Source organism: Hydra vulgaris, chromosome 15 (genome assembly GCF_038396675.1).
Source record: "Hydra vulgaris chromosome 15, alternate assembly HydraT2T_AEP".
Lineage (NCBI taxonomy): Eukaryota > Metazoa > Cnidaria > Hydrozoa > Anthoathecata > Hydridae > Hydra > Hydra vulgaris.
This window is the reverse complement of record NC_088934.1, coordinates 22,508,421-22,534,762: the sequence shown is the minus strand read 5'-3', so window position 1 is coordinate 22,534,762 and position 26,342 is coordinate 22,508,421. Positions and strand designations below refer to the sequence as shown.

Here is a 26,342-nt window from a genome sequence, read left to right as displayed (position 1 = left end):
ATTTATTGCTTTTGTAATGTGTGTCTTTTTCAGACATTCTCTAATGTGTTATACTATTTTTATGAGAACTCACTCAACTCAAATCACTCAAACCCTATTATTAAATAATTTGATGTAATATTTACTACAGTTGCATGTTGGTTTTTTTTTGTGTATTTCTATTAGTGATGTACCGATTAATCGGTATTGGCTTAATCGGCCACTTTTTGCACAATCGGAATCGGTACCAGCCTTTTTTTTATTAATTTACTGATTTTCCAACCGATTAAATTTTTATATTTAAATCCTGCATTATGATAATAATTAAATAACTAAACTTTATCATTTTATCAAAACTTAGAATTTTTTTTGAGAAATTATTTATTTTGATTTTGTTTACAGACAATATTGTTTATTCTTAACCCTAAACGGCGCTTTGTAATGATATTGTAGCGCACTGGTTTTTTCCCTGTAAAGCTAGGAAATGATGTGATTGGTTGAATTTGTTTAAGCCCACGTATTTCATTGGCTTTAGAGAAAACATGTGATGCTGGGTAGCCAATTATAATGAGAAATGCATACTTCAGCTGTCATCATCAGTGAGGCGTGAACAATTAAAGTGTTTTGTGTGTTTATCTTTTGTTTGTGACTGCTTGGAAGCCAAAATTTTAGAGGTAAGTGTTTGATATAATTATATCTTTTTATGTACTGCTCGTAGAGAATAATGGTACAAAAAAAAGTTTATTTATTATATTTTTATGAACACAATGACTAAAAATGCATTCGTGACGAATTCGTTGAGGTGGTAAAAAAAGGTACTTTTTATAGAAAATTTGGTTCCTATTTTCATAGCTGTAGTTATATCAATTACCATGGAATGGCTGCTGTAAAAACTACAATACCGCATTTTTAAATATTGTAGGGATTATACGATTAGTGTATTTACGTTTTTGACAGTTTTTTTCCCTTCGCTCCTCCCCCTCCCTCCCCCCCCTTCCTTATTGGATTTATTTATGTAATGTCATTGAATTTTTTGAAGATGATAAAGATTGATGGATCAATATTTTCATACAATATACTGTGTAACTAAATAGGCTAACTTTGCAGGTTTTGCATATTATTATATACTATCGAAGATTATTATATAGTAATAAATATATTCGCAACATTTTTTCTATATCGATTTATTTTCAATATTTTCTAAAAGTACTTACTATAAACGTAGGCAACCTGCGTATGTATAACTATGCTTTAAATTATTAGAATAGTCTTCTATAAAAGTACAATTTTCTTTTATTTTTAGGCAAACAAGTTAGGGATACTATGGCATCTTTCAATTCAAAACTCTTTTAATGAAGCTGAACCTACAATTCCTTTTGAAGCGTTAGAACAAGATTCAGACTCTTCCGGTAAGCATAAATTAATTTACTTCAATGACACAAATTAATTAATTTCCGCATTATTTATCATAGGCCTATTTCTGAATATAGAAATATTTACTTATAAATGGAATTTTTTTCTGTGTAGGTGATTCAGAAGTTACAGAAGAAAGTGAAACCGAAGATCCAGATAAACCTGATGAACAAAATGGTCCCACTGCGGCTGCCACATCAAATGGTCCTAGAGGTAATCGTAATAAAAAAAGACCCCAAATTTGGAGAAGAAAGGATCCAGATGAAATACCCACTATCAATGTTCCATTCACTGGAAAGCTATATGAAGGTCAGCCCGTAAAAGAACCAATTCAATATTTTCGTGATATATTGGATGATAAAATTTTATCAAACATCGTCAAATCGTTATGCCCTTCAATGTGATATAAATAGGCCTCTAGTGGTTGATAATGAGAAACGTCCTGAAAACTGCTCAGATAAACTTTTTAAATTAGGCCTTTAGCTGATGCATTGAATGCAAACTTCTCAAAAATGGTTCCAGGGGAACATTTATCTTGCGATGAAAAAATTGTGCCTTTCAAAGGTAAATCGGGGCTCAAACAGTATAATCAAAAGAAGTCCAAAAAGTGGGGCTATAAAATATTTGTGTTATGCGGGGTAGATGGACTATTCAATAATTTTGAAATTTATGATGGGGCTATACAAACTTGTCCTGGTCAACCTGATATTATATTCCTAGGAATGTAGGGCACAAAATATATTGTGAAAATTAGTTCACATGTATGAATCTTGTATCAATTTATGAAAAAGAAGGTATTCATTATGTTGGCACAGCTCGGTTGAATAGATTACCTAGTTGCAATGTGCTAAATGATAAGGAACTCAAAAAGAAAGGGAGAGATGGGTCTGCTATTCATACAACTCTCTTCAATGATGTTGAGGTGCGAGCAATAAAGTGGTATGATAACCGTGGGGTAATGTTAGTTTCTACTTATGCTGGTATAGCACCCCTTGGTAAAATAAGTCGTTATGACAGAGTGACTAAAAGAAGAATTGATGTTGATTGTCCGGATGTTGTGAAACCCTACAAGAAGTGTATGGGAGGAGTGGACCTGCTAGACATGCTAATTGCCCTTTATAGAAATCCAGTACGATCAAAGAAATGGTATCATCGGATAATTTTTCATTTACTTGACACCATAGTCGTTCAAGCATGGAACACATACAGGCGAGACGAGCGGAATAACGGATCCTAGAAAGATTATAAAACTTCAAACATTTAAATATCAAATAGCTCTGTGTCTTACTCGTGAAAACCAAGTTCCAACCAAGCGAGATAGACCATCAATTGATGTTGATGAGCTTCAGAGAGCAAAGGTTTCTAAGGGAGGTGGAGGAGCTGCAACTAAAATTCCCCCTAAACCTATACGAAATGATCAATTTGGTCATTGGCCAATTGTAACAACAAAAGGGAGATGCAGATTTCCAAGTTGTAAGGCAGTGCCAGTAATCAAGTGCACTAAGTGCGATGCTCATCTTTGTCTTAATTCGACATCTAACTGTTTCATGAAATTTCATGGAGTATATCCTAATGTATTATAAATATTTTTATAAAACAGACCTATAAAAAGCTTGTTTTAGAAAAAGGATTTCAAATTACAGAATTATAATTTACCTAGTCAATATATACGGTATTTGTTACTAGACAGTTTGAGCTAGTTCAAATATCACGAGTGCTCGAAGGAATCAATATTTTTTTTATTATTTATCTAGTCAATATGAATTGTTGTTAAAATTTTTTTTGCAACTTTGTTACAAATAAAATTAATTTTCAGGACCAATTGTTTTGCATAATTTAGTTTTTATAACTGAATAAATGCCTTATTACTGCAACTAGTGTCAATAAAAATATATGAATTTACTAATTTTTTATTTTCCAAACTTTTATATATTTTTTTCCTTTTCTGCTCACTGTGACGAAAAAGACACGCACCCCAATTTTCGCCCCCCCCCCCAAAAAAAAAATTTTTTTTAATATGTTTGTTTGTTTGCTTTTTAGGGACTGTTTAAAGTTAATTTAAAGACTCATATAATTTTTCTCTTCTAGTTACAAAAATAGCGCGGTTAAGGTTTAAGAAGATAAGCTTTAATTTAACGATGTTCATAAGCTTTAATTTAACAGCTGAATGTACTTATACTTTTATTACCTTAATGTTTTTTTTAGAATAACTTTATTTTGTGTTGTTCCATTGTTATACTTAAAAGTAACCGGTGAACATTTAAATATTGTTATCTGCATGTGTTCAATTATAGTCTACTATATTTATATATATATATATATATACATATATATATATATATATATATATATATATATATATATATATATATATATATATATTTAATTTTAATTCACCTCCTCAAGGTTACGAAGGCCACTCCAGTTGAGGAGGCTACTTTAATTATGGTTACAACCCTCTCTCAACTCTATAACTCCAAAACACAAACCTTGACAAACAAGGCCGCTGGGCGGAGAAACAAGTTGAGTGCGGTACTACAGGGCGTTAGCCAGAAATAAATTTTATACCGCGTTTTTGCCGTATTGGGAATTTTTATTGTTGTTGTTCTAGAAAATGTTGGGAATTTTGTAGAAAAGGTCCTAAAAATCTCAAAAAAACACTCTAAAAAAAAAAAGGTCATTGACTTTTGGGAATTTTAAGCCCATTGAGAATTCCGCGTTTTATGCGGCACCATTGGGCTAGCTAACACCCTGTACTACTAGGGACGTCGTGGGGATTAAACATCACAAAATAAAATTATTCTAAAAACAACTTAATTATCTAAAATAATTTAGATATCTAAGCAACATATGATTGTTGTTTAGATATCTAAATTACTAATAAATTAATAAAGAATTCTAAGTAAACTGCTTATAATAGTACCATTTTCTTTTTAAAATCAAAATAAAAAGTGTTCCTCTAAGATTGTATTTCTTTTTTTTAAAGTTTTCTTTTCATAGTAAAAAAAACTAAAAAATATACATTTTTTTTTAACTGAGTTTTTCTTATATCTTTTAAAATAATGGTTTGGTTTTTATTTGGGTCCAAGTATTTGTTTACCAGTACTGATTTTATAAAAAAGATTACATGATTTAAAGTTGTATATTCTTAAAATTTTAATAATTAGTTAATTCATCGTTATCGACATCAGCCTTTTCCCATCCATCGGCATTGCTAAAAAAGTGCTATCAGTACATCACTTATTCCTATAAGAACTTCTTTAGCGTATTTAAAAATCAATACTATTTTATGGGTCCTGACAACTACTTCAATTATAATTTAATCAATTTAAAAGTACCACAATCAATACTATTTTATGGGTGCTGCCAACTACTTCAATTATAATTTTAAACAAAAATATCAACCAAATTTGATTGAAGTAGCCGTATACGGCTACTTCAATCAAATTCTTCAACTATTTCACTTACTATGCGTAGTAACCATAAAAATATCAGCCAATATTTTAAGAAATAACAACTACGATTGGTTGGTAATTTTATTATTGCTTAGAATTTTTATGGTTGATATTAATAAAAATACCAATCAATCATAATCATAAAAAAATGAAAAAATAAATACCTAGCTGCTGGATTAGTGATTTACAATTTTTTTTTGAATCAGAACCACTGATTCCAGAAAGCACCACATTAATCTTTGTTCTTTTAAGCCTAAAATACATTTAAAAGCCAATATTACTTTTTACCAAGCATTTACTTAAAAAAATCTTTAAAAAAAAAAAAATCAGAAAGAATCCTTAAAGGGATCCCTAAGTGTTGAGACAAGTTGTGGATAAACATTAGAAAATAAGTTAAAACATCATGGATAAACATTAGAAAATAAGTTAAAAGTTAATCAAACTTTCCAAAACAAATCATTGAACGAGATATTAACAAAAAACTTTTTAATTTTTAACACCATTTTGTTTCTGGCAAAGGAAATTTCCAGCTATTTGACTATTTTTTATTTTTTAAATCAGGTCTGATTAATGCGCTTATATTTGATTAATGCGCTTATATTTGATGTGCTTATATTTGATGTGCTTATATTTGATGTGATTAATGCGCTTATACTTGATGTGCTTATATTTGATGTGATTAATGCGCTTATATTTGATGTGCTTATATTTGATGTGATTAATGCGCTTATAGTTGATTAATGCGCTTATATTTGATTAATGCGCTTATATTTGATTAATGCGCTTATATTTGATGTGCTTATATTTGATGTGATTAATGCGCTTATATTTGTCGTCAATACAAAAAGTTTCTTGAAAAAAACTTAAATCAATTTAAAATTGCAGGGGTTTCCTTTTGGTGGTAAAACAAAAATATAAGATTCAAGCTTTTAATATCAATTTTATATAAGTCTGAAAAATATATACTAGATTATTTTAAAAACGATCTCTTGAGTTAAAAATATAAATTATGATAAACTTAAGTTAAAAATATATATAAGATCATTTTTAAAATGGTTTCCTCAATTTATCAAAAATATAAAGATTTTTAAATCTTTCAAAATTTAACCATGTTGGATTATATTGTACTTAGTGTTGTATATAAAAAAATTGATTACTTATTTTCTAATGTTTATCTATGATAAAAACACAAGTTGTCTCGGCACTTGGGGATCCCTTTAAACTTAAAAACAAACAAACTAAAAGAAAAACACTTAGGGATTCACATTTATCAGTAAATTTATTTGTAATGTATCTTATTAAAAAAGAACCTCCAAATTTACCTAAATCAAACAAATTTTCAGTTTTAATTGTCACAACATTGAAAACTAAAGTTTTTTTCTTCTACCTGAAGGTCACTTTAAAAAATTTTCAATTTTTATAAAAATAGTCAATTTTTAATGCAATAAAAATCGATTATCTTTTATTAAATATATACTATTTATATCATTATATATATATATATATATATATATATATATATATATATATATATATATATATATATATATATATATATATATATATATATACAGGGTGGCCAGCTAAAAGTAAACTTTAAATTCCAGAATATTTCCAGGATTTTTCAAGGAAATTTTGTGTTATTCAAGGAGTTCATTGTGTTATTCAAGTTATTCATTGATTTTTTCTCGACAATAAAATGGACTAGTAAATGCAAAATATATTGTCTTAGAACAAAACAACTAAATATTTATATTTGAATACGCATATAAGTCATACATACATATAATTGTTTGTGTGTTAAATATAAATTATATATACATACATATATTAATGTAAAGTTTGCTTAAACTCATACAAACGTGTATATATATATATATATATATATATATATATATATATATATATATATATATATATATATATATATATATATATATATATGAAGACCTCAGTGGAAAAACCGGCGTTGTCACATTTAAAAAGTATTGAGAAAGTTGTTTTTGTTGATCATTAATAAATGTCTTTATTTAAAGCAAAGAAAAAAAAATTTTTGTATAAAAAATTACAAAATGCTTTGTTTTTGAATAAATTTTAAATAAAATAATTATAATATAAATTTTTTTAAATTGCTTAGTTTCATTTACTTTAAATAAAGACTTTTATTAATGATCAATAAATACTTTCTCAATACTTTTTAAATGTGACAATGCCGGTTTTTCCACTGAGGTCTTCATATATATATATATATATATATATATATATATATATATATATATATATATATATATATATATATATATATATATATATATATATATATATATATATATATATATATATATATATATATATAACAACTTTTTTATTTTATCTCTTTTTTGGATTGCTCCAGTTTTTTTAATGAAAGATCAAGGTCTTCAATTGTTTATTCTTTTTCTAAAATTGTGTTTCTAAAAGAATTTGCTTTTGCAAGGACAGTAAAGTCTCTCTTTACTTCTGCGTAAATGCTTAACTTGTCAGCATCAGGTTTGAGAACTTCAATGCACATTCTAACACTTTCTTTCTGTTTTTTAATAACTAAAATGTCTCTATCAATCAATTGATGTTTCCTGCTTACTTCATCTAACTTTAACTGGTCCTTGTTTTCTTTCTATACTGCATTGTAGCGTTTGTATGCTAGCTTACAACTTTTTTAAAAAATCGCCGAAGAGTCATACTAATGAATAGCAATGTCATGAGAATTGATGTGATCATAAACTATTCTTTGAGAAATAAGAGATCTCTCTTGCAGATTTTCGACCAACAACTGCTTGTTGACACTGAATCCTCGTTTTATCTTAGTTTGGCCATGAGATAACACAAAAATGATAGCACAGACTTTGCACAATGCTGAATACTTCAGAGTTTTGTGTAAATAGACGGCAAGAAATTTATCAACAGAATCAATTAACTTGTTAAAAGACTCAAACTTTTTATTAAATTGAACACTTTCTGCACTAACGAATTCATCATATTGTTGTTTTGCATCATCTGCATCATTGGTTGAAAGCCATTTTAATACACTTAATCTCTCAGCTAGAACCTTGAATTTAACAGCAGATATTTCCTTGTTTTGAACCATTTCATTTGGAGACAAAGATGAAGCATTCCTCACTAAAGAATATTTCAATGGACATTTTTCTTGTAATTTTTGCAATAACATTATGATAATCTGCTTACATTCCATTATAAACTCTAATTTCTCTTCTGGTTTACAACAAAGAGAACTTAGCATCTGTTTTAGTGCTGTTCTGAATTCAATTTTGTTTACATCTTGCAGAGTGATTCCCAATACTTTATAACTTTAACCATGTTTGGCCATACAATAATGCCTCTAGAAGCCACACCTTCATCTTCTACCCAGCGAGTTGCACAGAAACTGAGATACAACAAAATCCAAAACTATAAAAGGTGAAATGCTCTTAACTTATATATAAATATAAAAGATAAGATAAATTATTATAATATTTTTTTCTGTTCAAATATGCATACCTACGGCAAAGCAAGCAGATCAGTTTCGCAAACTCTAATAAATTCATCTATTTTAACTGGTGACTCTTTGAAAAGATTATACATAGCACGATATATTTTTTCTAACTCCCACTTTTGGGAATTTATTGCTGTCTGTAGGGCACCATGAACTATGTGCAAACTGCAACTGCCCATATTAACTATATCAGAATATCGTTTTTCCTGTCTATGTTCATCTAACATTTTTAGAACCTCCCAATTAACATTAGGACCATCCATTGATACTTGAATTAGTTTTCCAAGATCAAACATCTCTGTTGCTTCAATAAGTTTGTCAAATAAATTCTGTGAATTAGGACGTCTGAGGAATTTAGAATCAATATATCTAGCTTTTACAACACCAGAATTTGAATCCCAGTATCTAACTCCACAGTCCATTTGTTCATTTTTAAAGATTACATTCATACTCTCATCATATGACAAAACAAAGATGGGTGATGCTTTGACTTCAGATATAAGTTGCTCTCGATAGTATGGTGCTAAACCAAAATTTATGAAGTAGCCACATTTTGTTTTGCTTAATGCAAACTTTGATGCTATTGTACTATTAGAGAACATAGATTTGAATATTTCATTTAAATTTAAGCATGATCTTAAAGAAAAATGTGACATTACAACATTTAAGGTCCATATTATTTCTGCCTTGGTAACCAGAGCTGGAGATTGAAGATCCTCTATAGTAGGTTGAAATCTAGGAATGAAAAAATGTAAAAAAAAAATAATTATTATCCGGTAAAGTGCACAGCTAATCAATTTGCTCCAAGCATTCCAAAATTCAAAAACATTTTTAAAAATAAAAAGTAAAAAATCAAATCAAATAACTAAAAAATTACCTGTAAAGAATATATCAGCTGCATTATGTGTCCTTGCATGCTCTTACCAATTGCATGAGAATCCAAAGCAGATACTCCCATGTTAGAAATATTAATATCTGTTCGACACCAATTACATCTTGCTTTCTTTGAATTTGAAGAACAAAATTTTACCCAAGAAGAATACTTTTTATTGTATAGCCATTCTGTTTGCAAACAACAGTTCTTTGACTTGGGCATTATGTTAGTTATATTATATATTAATTTATATATATATATATTATTTGTTAATTTTACTTTCTAAATAATCAGTAGAATTAATAATACAGATAGTAAAATTAATTAAAATATTTTGATCATTCCAGAAAATACATAATCAAACTAAAAATTTTGTAAAAGATGAAAACAAGAAAACGGAATATATAATATTCCATTTTCTAGTTTTTATAATAAACGGAATATATAACTCTATAAAAAATAATATATATATATCAGGGTGGCCAGGATTTCCAGGATTTTTTGTAAAAAGGGGTGTTTTTCCAGGACTTTTCCAGAACCTATAAAATTCCAGGACTTTTCCAGGATTTCAAGGACCGCTGGCCACCCTGATATATATATATATATTATTTTATTATATATATATATATTATTTAATATTTAAAAATTCAATAATATTTTAATGCAATAAAAATAATCAATCATTGTGTCATTTAAGACAACAAAAATAAAAACTTTTTAATGCAATAATAATAATAATCAACTTTTAATGCAATAAAAAAAAGAAATATTTAATGCAATAAAAATATTTTAATACAATAACTTAAATTTTAATAAGAACTTGATATAACATCATAGAGATATATAGTAAAACAGGGCAAAATGAAATAGCGGGTAGAATGAAATAGTTATGACAATGTTTATTCATTTTCTCTTAAATAATTATTGGATAATCTTTTTTCAAATACTTTTAAATCATGTTGTAGAGAATGCTTTTCTGAGTAAGATGATATCAATTTTTATTTTTGATGAAAAAAATTTGTTTTAAATTTTTAAGTTTTTGTATGTGTAATAAGATTTTTTTTATTATTTTGAAAAATGAACTTAAAACTCTTGGAAGTTAAATTTAATACCATTGAACTTAAAAAGATTTCTGGTAAAACCTTTCTTACGATAAAATATAAATCAATAAATTTCTAAATATAAATTTTTTGTACTGAAAAAATTTTTTCTATGAAATTTTTCTGAATTTTAATGAATGACTTTTACTGCTTTTATTAAATGATTCTAATAAATAAATAAAATACGCTATTACTCTCTTGTTAAATGCGGTTTTTACTAATATACACATTCTAATGAATGTATAAAATACGCTAGTTACTCTCTTGTTAAATCCGGATTTTATTAATTAATTAAGTCTCAAGTGACGAAGGTATCTCTATAAATGTCAGGTCAGGTTATCCTGCTACTGGTTGAAATTGAACATCAGGTCAGGTTATCCTGCTACTGGTAACATGTAACCCAGTACAATCTGCTTCATGTCCTGCTGCCTTGTAGGATACGCCTTTTTAGGCAAAGGCTAGGAGATGCCAACTCTGACTTAAAACACCCCCTGCCCTTAGGGCTCTTGGTTGAGTAAAGGCTAGAGATGGTGTCTCAATAAAAATACGCATCTTGGGCAGATGTTAAATGCATCCGGCTACTGTCTTGAAGAAGGCCTCCTAGGCAAAGACTTAAGGGGTAAACAGATTCTATCTGTTGACCAGCCTCACATCGCTTCTTCATCTACTAGGCTGGTGCAGTTGTATTTTTAATACATTGTTTCCAGTTAAGGATGTAAAATGCTGGATCTTCTTGACTCAATGCATGGGTTTTGCTTGTGTCTCTGTTTTTATGGCTAGGCAACTCATTCTATTATCTCCTAATGGGTACAGCTCTAAAACTCAGTTTTATGGTTCTGAGGCCGGCTGGTAGTCAAGTTTCCCGAATTCTGTGGTCGCTCTCAGAGAGGCTAACTCCATCAACCGCTGAAAAACATCAAAGTATTAATAGTGCCATGTTGCACATGGATGGTGTCCCTGTTTGTACTTTTGGTGTGCATTGCGGAGGCCACATTTGGAGCCCTTTGTTATGGCTTAGGGTTTATTAATAGTAATGAGGCAATTGCTTGGGCTATTAAACAGTGTTTTGAGCACTATCTATGTTTTGAGTCAAGTTCTTCAACAAATCTAAAAATGAATAAAGTACCAAAAACTATAAAACACAAAAAACCATCATCATCACCAAGTTCTCTAAACTTATCATTCACTAATATTCGTGATCTTCGAAGTAACTTTTCTTCTGTTGAGTATTATCTCTTGCAAAGTTCACCAGACCTACTTCCTCTTTGTGAGACTAATTTGAGTTCAGCTGTCTCATCTTGTGATCTTAGTGTTGATGGTTATCTTTCTTTAATTCGTAAAGACTCCAATAACCACATGCTTGGCCTGGGCATTTACATTTGTAAGAATTCACCCATTTGTCGTGAAACTAGGTTTGAATCCACAGACTATTCTTTCATGTGCTTTTGTTTAGCATCACTTCACTCTATCAATTTTCTCTTTGTTCAATATCGCTCTCCTTCATCTCAAGACTGCACTCTTTTTGTTATTTCTGATCATATTGACCAAGCCCTCTCTCTTTACCCATCACCTAATATAGTTGTTGTTCGTGAATTTAATGCTCACCACTCTAAATGGCTTGACTCTAGTGTCAGTGATTCGACAGGCATTAAAGCCCACAACTTTTGCCTTTCTCAATCCCTAACTCAAATAGTCAACTTTCCAACTCGCTTTCCAGACAACCTGAATCATTTACCTTCTCTACTCGACTCTTCTCTTCTCTACTGTCTTGTTTCTGATCCTAATCAGTGCTCAGTTTCTCCACATTCACCCTTAGATGCTTCTGATCACAGTTTGATCTCTCTAAAATTATCTCATTTTTCTTCATCACCTGAATCCCCCTATTATCGTACCTCTTACAACTACCTTAAAGCTGACTGGGATTCTTTCCGTGATTTTCTTCGTGATGGCTCTTGGGTAGAAATCTTTCGTCTTACATAACTTTGTGGATTCAGACTGATATGGAATCTTTAGTACCCTCTCGACGATTCCAGGTCAAGCCTCACTCTCCTCCATGGTTTTCCTCACACTGTGCTGATTGCCAATCAAAACCGTTACTTCCATATCTATCAGCAAAACAATTCTCCTGAAAACAGATGTCTGTTTATTACTGCTAGAAACCATTGTAAAAAGGTTTTGTCTAATGCCAAAGCCCGCTATTCTCAGGTCATGGAATCTCGTATCCCATCTCAAAAATTAGGCTCTTGTGACTTCTAGAGAATCTTTAATAGTATTAATAATAAGGACAAATCTTTAATTCCACCTCTCTTGTATGGTTTAGACTTTGTCACCTCACCTAAAGACAAAGCTGAATTGTTTGCTAAAAACTTTTCATCAATATAGTCTCTGGATTCCACTAGTTGCGTTCTATCTATTGCCAACAAACAGGTTGATCCATTGCTTGACAATCGTATCACTCCAGCTTCTGCATCTAAAGTGATTTCCTGCCTAGACTCTTCTACAGCTTGTGGCCCGGAAAACATACCTGTTATTGTCTTGCAGAAGTGTTCTCCGGAGCTGTTGTCTATACTCTCAAAACTATTCAGCAAGTGTTTATCAGAGTTTTGTTTTCCAGCCTGCAGGAAAACGGCATCTGTTATCCCTATCTTCAAAAATTCTGGAGAGCAATTTGATTCGTCTAACTACTGTACCATTAGTCTTCTTCCTATCATAAGCAAGGTTTTTGAATCTTTAATTAATAAACACTTAATTTCTCATCTTTAATCTAATAACTTTCTGACCATCAGTTTGGATTTCGATCTTCTCGTTCTACAGCTGATTTGCTAACAGTAATAACCGATAGGTTTTATTGTGCATTAGATAAAGGTGGAGAGGTTAAGGCCATTGCTCTTGACATTTCAAAAGCTTTTGATAAAGTTGGGCAAGCTGGTCTTCTCCATAAGCTTTCTTCTTATGGTGAATCTGGCAGCATCATTAAGATTGTTGAATCCTTCCTTTCCAATTGTAGTATAAAAGTTGTCCTCGATGGACAGCACTCTTCTTCTTCTTCTGTAACTTTAGGGGTTCCTCAAGGTTCTATCCTTGGCCCTATACACTTTTTAATTTACATTAACGATCTTCCAGATATTCTCACATTTAAGGTGGCATTGTTTGCTGATGATACTACTATTTATTCTTGTCGTGATAAGAAACCAACACTCTCTGATTGCTTGGAGGGGGCATTTGAGCTTGAAAAGGACCTCACTTCTGCTACAGCATGGGGCTCACAGTGGCTGGTGAACTTTAATTCAGATAAAACTCAATTTTTTTCAGCCAATCGCTATCGCAATAATTTAGATCTTCATATATTCATGAATGGTGATGTACTATATACTAACGGTCATCTACTATTCATCTTCTAGGATTAACTCTTACTTCCGATTTTTCTTGGAAACCATATATCAAATCAGTTGCAAAATTAGCATCAGCTAAGGTTGCATCTCTTTATCGAGAGATGCAACCTTAGCTGATGCTCATCTCTTTCATCTCGATTTCCTGATTCATATAATTTGCAATCCTTCAAGTCGTCCGTCAATCGTTATCTTGGTCTACAATCTTCATCTTTTCTCTTCCAGTAACTTCCAACTTTAATTAGTGATTACTTATAGCCTTGTTGGAAGTGAAGATGCTTAAAAAAAAAAATCTTGTGCAAAAATTTCAAATGGATTATTGTTAAATCTATTTCAATATAAAACATGCGTTGAAACAACTTGAATGCAAAGAAAAAAGAAAAACTATATACACAAGTGTTGCTTGCAGTGGAACAGCTTACTAGATATTAACCCTTAAGAAATGTATTCAAATGTCACTAATTGAGTTATCAAGCGATATTATAATTTCTGAGTCTGAATTTACTACCTTACAAAATCTAGTAAATGCTTTAGAACCAATCAAGGAGATTCGAATTTGCTCTCATCTGATGGCATTTTCAAGCAGCTAAAAAGCCAGGAAAACACCTTTAGTCAAGAACTAGTTGACTCATTTACTAAAAGAGTCATTAAGAGGAGGAATGTTATTTAGTAAACTTAATTAAATATCTGAATAATCCTGATGTCATTAATGGAGCAACTCATGACATTTTCGAAAATTCCATGCCAAAAAGAAATGCAATTACTACTACTGTATCAAGTTTGTTTATTCGTTTGTTTGAGGAAAAGAGAAGTGAGTCTATAAATGAGGAAAATTTGTCAGATAATGAAATTAGTCAGGAACAAGTACAATAATTTACTTCCTTGTCAGAAGAGCTCGAGTTCTCCATCAGAGAGACAGTCAAAGGGGTTTCACCAAAGAAACAAAAAATAGAATCAACTTCCAAACTAATGCTCAAAGAAATGGCAGTACTTGAGCTAACAAAAAAAACAAGCAACTTAGATTTGTTGCACACGGCTTTCAAGTCAATCCAAGTAACAAGTGTGGAGGCTGAAAGGTCATTTTCTGCAAGTGGTCTATTAGTCACTAAACTAAGGTCAAGGTTAAATGATGAAACACTTAATGCTTTATGTTGTTTACGTGCTTATTGTCTTAAGAAATGTAAAATTAACCATTAAAAGGACTTATTTGTTTGCTGCTTAATTGTATCCAATGTACGTATGTACAATGTATGAATGTACATTGTTGCTATATATATTTATGTATATAGGTTTGTACAGAGATTAGTGTTTAAGTGGTCCAGATGATGCCATATACGCTAATCTCCCATCCGGATGGATGGAAGATAAGCAGTTTGTGCAGTGGCTCACTAATATGTTCCCGCCATTAAGAAAATTTCAGGTTGTTCAGTCTAATTTTAGTTATCTAATTTTAGATATTCATATTTTAGTTGTAGATGGACATGTGTCACATGCCACTTTTTGGGTCGTACTTAATTGCATCGAAAACAATATCTTGTTAATTTGCATACCATTTCAGTTGTCACATATTCTGCAGCCACTTAATGTTGGTGCTTATTGCCATGTCAAGAGTTTGGCACAAAGTACTTCGACAGTTTTATGCAGAGACAAAGTTCAGCAACTTATCAAAAGAATGTTTTAGTCATCTGCAAAAAAAACTTTTCAGCTCTGGTGAAGTTTTTAAACGTACCCAAATAGTCACTGGGTTTCAGAATACTGGCTTGTTTCCACTCAACATCAATAAAATCGATCAGTCAAAGTTGCAAATTGCTAATATGTTTAAAACACTGTCATTTGAACCTGAGCCTTCATCATCTCAACAACTAGAATCTATGATAGTACCATCACCAATACTAGCACCAGGAACTACAAAACCTCAGCCACTGCCCTCTGAATCTACACCATCTAGCATCAGCATGTGACATAGCATCAGCTCCAAAGTCATCCTGTCTGCAAACAACCTTCAATATAGTAGTAACTCCGAATATTCAAAAGGAAATTCAAAAAGAGGTTGAAAAATAACTGCAATCAGCCCAATCACTTGCAGCAGCTTTGCAACAAGTGTTCCATATCCAACACGTTGACACACAAAAAAAGAAAAAATGTAGATGTGCCAAGATTCGAAGGGGAGTGTCTCAACAAACCTGAAATACTTGAAAGATGCTGAGAGCAAAAAACCAGCAAAGCAAACTAAAAAACAATGTAAACTTAGCTCTAATTGCGAACAGCAAATAAATCAAGCAACAAGCCAACAAAAATATTAGCTGCAAGCCAATTTAAGTGTAAAAAGTGCTGAAGAGTTTTAGGCAAAGCTTTAGCAAGTCAAAATATGGAATGGTACCAGTGTGAAAATTCAAATTGGTTATGCATGTTTGACTATGTCAAATATGCATACCAAAACAATATGTAACGCTTCTTAACAAGGCACCAGGCCTTGTTAAGAAGCGTTACGCAGCTCGCATTTTGCTTGCGAAAAGGCGATTTGCCTACGCGTTCAGCAGTTTTGCGCTACGCAAAAACTTATATCTTTTAGAATATTTAAATTATCTTTTGATTGTCGTTAACATGACGTAACGTAACGTTTATTCAGAAGAAATAAAGTAAAAGCATTTAACCGCAATTGTAAACTAATAGATTTTTTGTTAAAGAAACAGTTTGTTTCTTAATTTTTTTTTGTTGTTGTTAAAAATTAGTTGAAAAAAAAAAAAAAGTGTTTTAAGTTTTATCTTAAGGAATTAAATATATAAATTCCTTTTAAATATAAAAATTATTTTTAGTCATAATAGTTTAAAAAATGCACGATTTATTTTGATATTTTATTAATAAGGTATTTTGTTTATTGTTAATTCAATAACGTAAAGTTTTAAAGACGTCCGTTTAATTTATGAAAATAAATTATGATCGCGAATATGTTATCGGTAACCGATAAATAATAATAATAAAAAACTCTATTGTTTAAAAACATTATTAAAAAGAGTTCACAAATTAAATAAAAAAAAAAATTTCAAACAGTTAATCAAATAACCAAAAACCAACTGAATCGATGTATACAAAAACGTTCTAAGTCATAAAAACTATTTTTAAGTCAGACAACTTTAACTATGTATAACACATATATATATATATCACAAATTTTGATATATATTCTAACAAATCTAATATTTAAAGATGTCAAAAAGCATCCAGATTTTTTTTTGAATTTATTAAAGTAATAATTTGGATTTAATAAGTTTTTCTTGTTCCCTGAAAAAATAGTTTTTATGACTTAGAACGTTTTTGTATACATCGATTCAACTGTAAAGACTATTTTACGTTTCATGAAAAAAATATTTTTTTTCAAAATAAAATTTAGTTCATATTTGAAAAAAATAATAAAAATGATTTTTTAAATAAGAACTTAGATTTTATTTGTAACTTTTGTTATAGTAAGAAAAAATCAAACTGTTTGTATGATTTTTAACGCGTTAATAAAATAACTTTAATTACAATGCGGTACTTGAAAAGACGCTAGTGACGCAATATAACTTCTAACGATGCAAAATATATTTGATGAGTTGAGTTACTTAGAAATGCGCTACGCATTTTCGCTACGCAGCGAAATCTCGTAACAAGGCCTGAGGCACTGAGTTTTATTGCACAAAAAGTGCAGCACAACTAAAAACTCAACTCAACCTTAAGTACCTCTAAACGACTCAACATCATCACATGAATAAAAAAGTTTATTTTATTTGATTGATTTTTAAATTGTTATTATTGATTGTTTTTTTAATTGTTATTATTAATTGCCTTTTTGTTTTTTTAACAAAGTGTTGTTTTAATTACACTTATATTTGCGTATTTAACTCTCCCCGAATTTCAGTGTAGAATGGAATAAATTTATTTTTATTCAAATAAAGTTTCATAAAAAATTATTTGGTTTTTATACATTTAAATACAGCTCAATATTCTTTACAACTTAAAAAAAAAAAATTAAAAATCTTTTTTCCATAAAAAATAAATAATTAAAATCCTTAACTATTCCATTTGACCCCATTTTACTCTACATATGGGTCAAATCATTATATTTCAACCAATGGCCTGTTCAACCAATTTCAACCAAATCTCTGATTTTCCTGATTTTTACATATTGTTATGTGCATTATGTATATAGGTTAAATTTGAAATTTCAGACTTTATTCAGTTCAGAAATTATAGCCTTACAAACATGACACAGTGGCCTCCCTCGATTTACAAATGGTCAAAACAGACTACTATATTTATAACTATTTTCTGGATAGTCCTCTCTTTAAAAAAGTGGTTTTAATTAACTTGTGTTAAATTAGAAAAAAATTATGACCTCCTCAACTTTGGAAAAAATCCTAAAATTGCTAACTGTAGCATTATTCTGTTCATCCACAAGTCTTTACAGATAGCTTTTCTGATTAGCTACTACTGTCTGCAATAAACGGGCAAAACATAGGCAGCTTGTTGCAGTTTAGAACTTAAATATATCTAAAAGCAAAATGTCCACTCGCCTAAAAAGTCTAATTTTCAGCCATTTTGAGATGCTTGTAAATTTTTTTAACACTTTGTTTTGATCTAAGATTAAGAGCATATAAGACCATTAGACCTAACTATCTGAAAATGCAAACATTATAAACTTGTCAAATCCACACCAAAAATGCCAGCATTTTTAAATTACCCTATTTTTCAATCATCAATGGTTGTATGTGTTTATGTGGTGTAGACCCCCCCCCCCACTCAGTAAGGTGAGGGGAGGGGGAGGGGTTTGTTGGAATTTGGTTAAAATAACACCGCATATAAATAGAAACAGATAATAAAATGTGTATTGTAATTTTAGTTTTAGATGTGTTGTAGTATAAATCTACACAAATATACAGTTGACAGCTGAGTTTAAATCGAAGTTTTCAGGTTTTTTATGATTCAGATGTTTTTGTTGTAAAATGATTGAAATTGCATTTATCTTTTTATACCCATCATTTATATTACAATAGTTTATTATTTATTGTATTTACTGAATAGATAAAAATGTGTTAACTTTTTTTTACTGAAATAGGTAATACTATCTGTTAAAAACTGTATTTTTATTTAGCTAAGCGTTGCTTTATTTATATCGATAGAGAATTCTGAGTGATTAATTCATGTTTTCAACCAAAAATTACCAACAAAAAAAAAATACAAACAGAGCATAGCTTTGACTCTTATCATCAGGTAAATATTTTTGTCTATTAGTTATATAATTTAGAAAAATCAGTGTTATCTAAATAGTTTAACATTTTAGTATGAGTTTGCATTATTTTGTTTGTGTCTTTCAGTTCTGCAAATTTAATGGTATGGCATTTAAGGCAGGGACATGCTATTTATGCCTCTAATGATCTTTTGTGTGGCCAAGGTAACTGTCCTAAAAAATGTTCCAGTTTTCGCAATTCAAGAATGCATAGTATTATCAGGGTTTGCTACTAGTAAACAATTAAAAATTTGCATGTGACTTTTCTAGCCAATATTTATTTAATGAAACACATGATGTCTCATGTACTGTAGTGAGGATTTTGTAGCTAATGGAGATAGAAATATACAGTATAGTATGCAGAAATCATTTATTGCTAAGATGCAAGCACAACCAAACATTCTTTTGACAAATGCACAATTTGTAGCAATATTAACATTATTTCTTATGACTTCTTATGAACAACTTTTAAAAGCGTTTTTAAACATTTGTTAAAAATAACAAGCAGTAAAAAGTTCATTTAAAAATAATATTAATTTTGAAAATTTGGTTTATATATTATACGGTTTATATATTATACAAAAATTGTCATTTCTTTATTTAGCCAAGCAGCTCCATAGATGTAGCAGAATAACTGGCTCATCCAATGCTATTTATTGAGCAATCTGTGCATGTTAATCAGCTAAATAAAAGTATTGTTTGTGATGGCAAAGTCTGTGTGATAGGGTTTAATATGATTGAATGCATGGACTATTTATTTAAGGTATTTTCTCTGGAATATCCAAATGAATTCAAAATGGTTTTTCAAATTTCTGCAGTTCAAATTATATCAATTAAATTTTGGCAAAAAAAACAACCTAGAGCTCAGTCAGTAAAAAAATTGTAAAAAGTAAAAGACTTTTTCAAACTTCTTTTTGCTTTTATCTGGTGCATATATATTATTGTTAAAAATATAACTATATAAATATGGAACTCTTAACTTCAGATCATAAAATTTGAGTATTTTTATGATGTAGTATTATATATTTTGTAGATTAAAGCTTTTATTATGTTTTATGTGTTTATCTTTATGTTATTGACTATGCGTTTATTAAAAGTACATTTAGTAAACTTACAATAATAATTAATAATACGGTAAGGTAGTTTTACTCAATCAGTTGTCTTAAATAAGGAAATACTGTCTCATTCTTACTACCTCAAGTAAAGAATCAAAAAAATAATTGCCTCAATAATATTACAGTAAAAACATCAAATTGCATTGTATACATTAATGAAACTTTAATTATATATAGAAAATTATTACCTATAGATTTCATTGTTTTTAAGGAAATCCATTTTAAGGAAATGCATTAAGGAAAGAATTTTCCTTAAAAACTGATTTCCTTATTTCAACAGATACTTTCTAGTGTCAAATTTAAGGGATTATTTCCTTTAAACAAAAAGCAAGATTTTAAAGCAAAAACATTATGGTAAAGTTTAATTTCCTTATTTCAAGGAAATCTTTACTGGTGCTGATTTTAGGGGATTATTTCCTTATTTTTACCCTTAAAAAAAAGGAAAATTTTTTTTGAGTGTATATGCAGTGGTAAATAGATGAAACCAAATAAAATGATTAAAAAATCTCATGAATCATGGAAATAAAACAATCGAACTGATTAATTAATTAGATAAAAACAATTGAATTGGTATAAACTTTGAATGGAATCAGAAAAACTTAATTTTTCTGATTCTATTCAAAGTTCGAAACTTTATATTTTTCATTATTTATTAATATTTTTTATTAACTAATTATTCATTCATTATAATTCATTAACTATCAATTATAAATAATATAAATAATTAAATATAAATAATGATAATTAATTAAAAATAAATAATATAAATAATTAAATATAAATAATGATATAAATAAACATAATAGTTTTAATAAATATAATTTAATATAATATAATAAAATTTAAATTTAATAAAGCTTAAAAAAATTATAATACTTAAAAGAAACTTTTTACTGCAGTTTTGCATACATAAAAAATAAACTTGGCATACATAAAGTTAACTGAATATTTTCCAAAAAGAATAACATCATTTGCTTTGATATTGATTTCTTGATTTGGTTGAACTTTGATTTTGTTAACATAAACACCAACTTTAGATTTATCAACAATTGTTACCTCTTCATCCTAATAAATCAGATCTTCCTATATAATTCCTAGATTATTTGTTTTTCAATTTATTTAATAAGTATAAGCAGAAAAAATACATCCAATCTCTTTTTTATTTCTATCACAGCGTGTTTTCTGCTAATTGTTGCATCACCATTTAAAACAATGTCACAGTCTAATGTTGTAAAAAAAAGAAGGACTTTTAACAATAATAAAAAAATTAACAAACAATGAAGCCCTAAATAAGCATTTTTAAAAAATTTATAATTACCTTTGCGTCCAACTATATAACTTCTTCCATGCAAAAGAAGAAACTCAATACTATCTAAACAAGTCACAGAAATTAGAAATAAATCAATAATAGAAATTAAAAATAAAACAAAATAGAAACAAACCAATCACAGAAATCAAAAATAAAGAACTCTACATTTACTTTCAAAATCCTGTTCGTTTAACTGTTGCAAAATCCACATTTATTCATTTATAGCCTACAAGCATTGTGTATAAATGTTGCTGAACAAAAATATTAAAGAAAATTATAACTGATAAAACTTCTAATGACAATTAGTTCATTACTCAAAGAGAACTAAAGATAAGAAAAAAAAAATCAAACTGTGTCTTGTAAAATGATGAGTGTCGAAAATTGTGCAAACCCCCTTCAAGATTAATGGCCTCATTAATCTTAATCATGTTAAAAACAGCTTTTTTATAGTTTTGATAAATCTATTAGATGTCATTAACATTACCAAACATGCAAATATCAATGGGATCATTTAAGGTTCTTCTGAGACCAATTTGAGATACTCAAAACTTTTAGATTTAATACAGAACAGAGACAAAACTGTGTAATATGTTGCAAATAAAGTTTTCTGCAACTGCTTGCAACCGAATTTAAAGCAACTAGAAAAATTTTAAATAATTTTTATTTTAATAAACTGGACCTTAATTGCCACATTGTGAACATAAAAATATTTGATTACAAGGATGAACTTAGGTGGTTTCCATATGTATTCTAGTATTAAAAATAGCCGTTGCACATTTTTTAGAGATCTGGCCCTTATCCAAGATGATCAAATTTTGATGCCAGCTCTTGTGTCAAAATCATTTTTTTAAATTTAGATTACATTTTTCAAATCATTTTTTTTTAATTAAACTGATTCAATACTAGACAATGTCTGTACATCCAATGTTTTTATTAAGAATGAAGCAGAAATACTAAAATATTTACTCTTAGCATATGTAATTTAAATTGATCTGTCAATTTTTTTTAATTGAAATAATATAGACATAAAGAAAAAATAATACCTTTCCTAGAACCTTTCTTCCTACCCTTTTTAAAACTTTTAAAAGTTTTTTTGCAATCATTTTTTTATTAAGAATGAAAAATATGAAAAACAAAAAAAAAAGAAAAAAGCTCAAGATCATTTTAATTATTTTTAATGTACAAAAAGAAAAAAATAAATATGTATAACAGTTTTTTACTATAAATAATAAATGAAAATATGTTACAAACCAAAAATTTTAAGTTACTATAAACAAATACAAACATCAACAAACCTCAAAAGCTTTAAATCAATACACAAACTATTTTCAAAACATAAAAGTATATAAAATATATGCATTTTAATCAAACATAAACATAGATTCTTTACAAATTAGAATCTTTAATTAAAATATTTGTGTAAATAATAAAAAATTTGCAAACAATAATTGTCTGTTTAATAAAATTTTTACATCTATATTACATGTATATTACCCAATGTAAAACTATTTGTGAAACTGATTCTAGATTTTTCTTTATTAACATCCAGTACTATTGTATTCACTATATGGAACAATTGGAAATTTTCTGGGAGGAATGGGCGAAGGCTAAATTAAAAAAACACAATAAAAAAAATAAATCAAATGTTGTTGCTCATTTGTGTATAAATTACTTTTAACATAATTATGTTTGAACAATAATTTCAAAAAACTATTAAATAATTAAAAATATAAAGAATAAAAGAAAAAAAAACTTTGATAAAGTTATAGAGCCAGTTTGACTGATAAAAGAAAAGCTATTGACATAAGGCTATATAAATAAAATCAAAGAGCGAGTCTGTTATTAAAATTAAAATCATTTCTAACATAAAACTATTTTATAATAACCTTAATTTTGAATCAAATTACTAATAAAATATAATTTTTATTTCGTGTTTTTTTTTGGTACTTTATTAGCAAATATAAAAAAGTTAACTAAAGTTAAGGTTGTTAGTTATATTTCTAATTTGTTTTTCATCTAGCTGAATAGTTTTTAGCTCACTGGTATCATATATCAGGCATTCCTAACTTTTAAGAATTTATTTTTAACTTTCGTAAGTTTAACTCGATGGCAAATTTCAGCTATTATTTTTAACGTTTAGGTCATTCCAGTTCCAACCAGAATTACAATATTTTAGGCAATTTGCCAGAAATGTTAATATTTTATTAACATTTCCGGCAAATTCAGTTCCGGTTGGAATTCAAAATTTTCATCCTGGTACACCCTTATATAAATTAGTAAAGTAAAACATTAGTTTAAAAAAAATAAACCAAAAAATACCATAAATAAATTTAAAATGTTTTTAACTTTATTAAAGATTACATGTGTTCTTAGTTACTTAGTTATTTTTTACTTGAAATTTTTTTAGTAACACTTTTTTTTTGTTTTATTGTACAAAATTTTTTATCTCTTTAATTGCACTTTGCATGTTCAAAAGTTTTGAACTTGTAAAAACTTATGTAGTTAATATACAAAAAAAAAAAATAATAATAAAACTTAAAAAAGATACCAAAAAAATCTTTAAAAACATTTACAGTAATTTTTAAAAACTTAAAAAAATTATTTTAAAATAATAAATAATATGACATAAAATACAAAAAATTTTGTTATTTAAATTTAAATATTGTATCTATAAAAAAATTAATTGTTAAAAGTAAAAGAAATTAAATTATTCTAATAGTGTAGGAGACATTATTAAAAAGTTTACAAAATTAGGTACCATAAAAAATATGCAAAGGAAATGATGTCCAGCTAAGAATGGTCATTAACATTAATAAAGAAATTATTTGGAAAGCTGAAGAAAATTTTCACTAAAGCTGGTAAAAGATTTAAAAAGAGATCATGGTGTTCAAAATGTTTGCAATCATTTGAGTAAATCAAGTTTTTTTGTAGCAAGATTTGCTCCAACAAAAGCATTGTCAAATAAAAAGAATCAAAAGAAAAGATTGGGCTAAGGAACATTTATAATGCACTCCTGAGCAATGGTGACAATTTTATGGAGTTATAAGAAATTAAAATATTCAACAATCAATTGCAACAAGATGAAAGTTTAAATAATAAATTTAAATTAAATATAAAAAAACATATATAGAAAGAATTTTTTTGTGATTGTTTCTAAAATCTTCTTCGGAAAAAAATGTTTAAAAAATGTTTTTTCAAACAAAATGTTATTGTTTTGAAAATCTTCTTTCAAATAAAATGAGACAATTTTAAAAATTTTCTTTTGAAAAGAATGTGACTGTGTTGGAAATCTTCTTTATAAAAAAAAATTGAGTGTTTTAAAAATCTTCTTTTAAAAAGAATGTTATTGTTTTGAAACTCTTCTTTTGTAAAGAGTGTGACTGAAAAATATTTTTTTTTGAAAAGAATATGATTGTTTCAAAATTCTTCTTTTGAAAAAAAACTTTTTTGTATTTAATAGAAACAAAATTTGTGATTGCTAAAATTTTTTATAACAATTTTTTTCACCAGTGGCTGGAAATCTTTTGTTAACAACCTAACTTAAAAAGATTTAATCAAGTATAGCCCAAGCTTATTGAATAGAACTATTTTCTTATTGGAAAATAGTCTTGTATTTTTCATAACTACCAAAATAATAAAACAAAGAAACACATTGGAGAATTAAAAAAACCTACTTCTTGATTGCCAGAAGAAGTGCATGTGTTGCTATAAAAAAACATTAACATTATTTATTGCTTTTGAATTGAATTATTATAACCTAACATATAAAAAAATTCTAACAAACTTTATATACTAGTAATATCTTTATATTACTAATATATAATCTTTATATATTAGACTATTCGTATATAATATATTACTAACATATAATCTTTCTATATTAGACTATTCAGCAAATAAATTTGCTGAATGGTCACACACGAGCAGTGAATGTAAATAAAATGAAGTACATTAGATAAAGAACTTTTTTTTGAACAAAGCATAATTAAACAGTTCTCAAGGCAAAAATAAAGTATAATAGAAAAGTATTTAAAATTATACTACTATGAAGTCAAAAATAAGACAGATAGTGCACCCAAACTAGTAAATGAACAGGGTCCCAGGCTAAATATGGCATCTCTTACAAACCTGGCCCAAGTAAAATTACAAGATTTAGCAGGGGTTGATAGTCAGGGCTAGGAAAATATTAGATATTACAAATATTGCTAAATATTATAAATTTTTGCATATATTTACTACTTGTTAAATACTGGCATATAATATGATTATATATGAATATAAACATATATGTTGGCTATTTATTTAAATGCTGACATACAATATGCTTAAAAATGTTAGCATGTTTAACTATAAAACAAACAACTCTACTATAAGCACAAACAAACCTACTATACTTTTAACCATATTTTGATCTAATTGATTGCCCTGTTATTTTTTATATTTTGCTTCAATCAAGACAACCATATTCCTAAATTTGAATAATATTATTCCTGATTTGGAAAAATTTTCATTTTTAAATTATTTTTATCTTTAAAGTGACAATTTAAACAATTCATTCAAAACTTATAATAGGATTAAAATTGCCCAGGCAAAATGAAATTTTACAAATAAAAAATTGTACAAAAACCTTATGACATTCTTTTATTTCATCAATTAAAAACCACTAAATAAAAAATTATTTTTGAGGTTAATAAGTATTTATTTTTAAACTAAGTTATTTCTTTAAAACTTGGATTTTATCACTAATTAAGTAAGGGAAAATGTATAGCTCCAATAAAGGAAAGATTGCTCTATTTTGTTAAATCACTGCAATATCATACTTGCAGCACTTAATAAAATAAAATTTATTAAATATAACAAAAACATACCAAATAAAATTGAAAATAAAAAACATGCGTACAATAATGTAAGGC

The 26,342-nt window shown here is 28.1% G+C and overlaps 2 protein-coding genes across 5 annotated transcripts in view; both read right to left on the bottom strand.

Moving 5' to 3' along the window:
* Positions 1 to 22,434, bottom strand: part of LOC136072031 (nibrin-like) — a 38,083-nt gene extending 15,649 nt beyond the window's left edge. The window contains exons 1-5 of one of the 2 annotated variants that reach the window (XM_065819977.1): positions 21,601 to 22,434; positions 21,439 to 21,492; positions 21,266 to 21,342; positions 21,052 to 21,185; positions 5,012 to 5,100 (exon numbers count right to left, since the gene is read on the bottom strand). In XM_065819977.1, the coding sequence (XP_065676049.1) occupies positions 5,012 to 5,100; positions 21,052 to 21,185; positions 21,266 to 21,342; positions 21,439 to 21,492; positions 21,601 to 21,640 (394 nt within the window). In that variant the 5' untranslated portion in view covers positions 21,641 to 22,434. Of the gene's footprint in view, positions 1 to 5,011; positions 5,101 to 21,051; positions 21,186 to 21,265; positions 21,343 to 21,438; positions 21,493 to 21,594 lie in introns of both variants that reach the window. The other variant, XM_065819976.1, reaches the window with a different exon arrangement.
* A 137-nt stretch (positions 22,435 to 22,571) lies between these two features.
* LOC136092219 (uncharacterized) overlaps positions 22,572 to 26,342 on the bottom strand; it is a 35,586-nt gene continuing 31,815 nt past the window's right edge. For all 3 annotated transcript variants that reach the window (XM_065819980.1, XM_065819978.1, XM_065819979.1), the window contains 2 exons: positions 25,104 to 25,134; positions 22,572 to 23,036 (listed from right to left, as the gene is read on the bottom strand). In XM_065819980.1, coding sequence (XP_065676052.1) covers positions 22,968 to 23,036; positions 25,104 to 25,134 — 100 coding nt within the window. In that variant the 3' untranslated portion in view covers positions 22,572 to 22,967. The remainder of the gene's footprint in view (positions 23,037 to 25,103; positions 25,135 to 26,342) is intronic.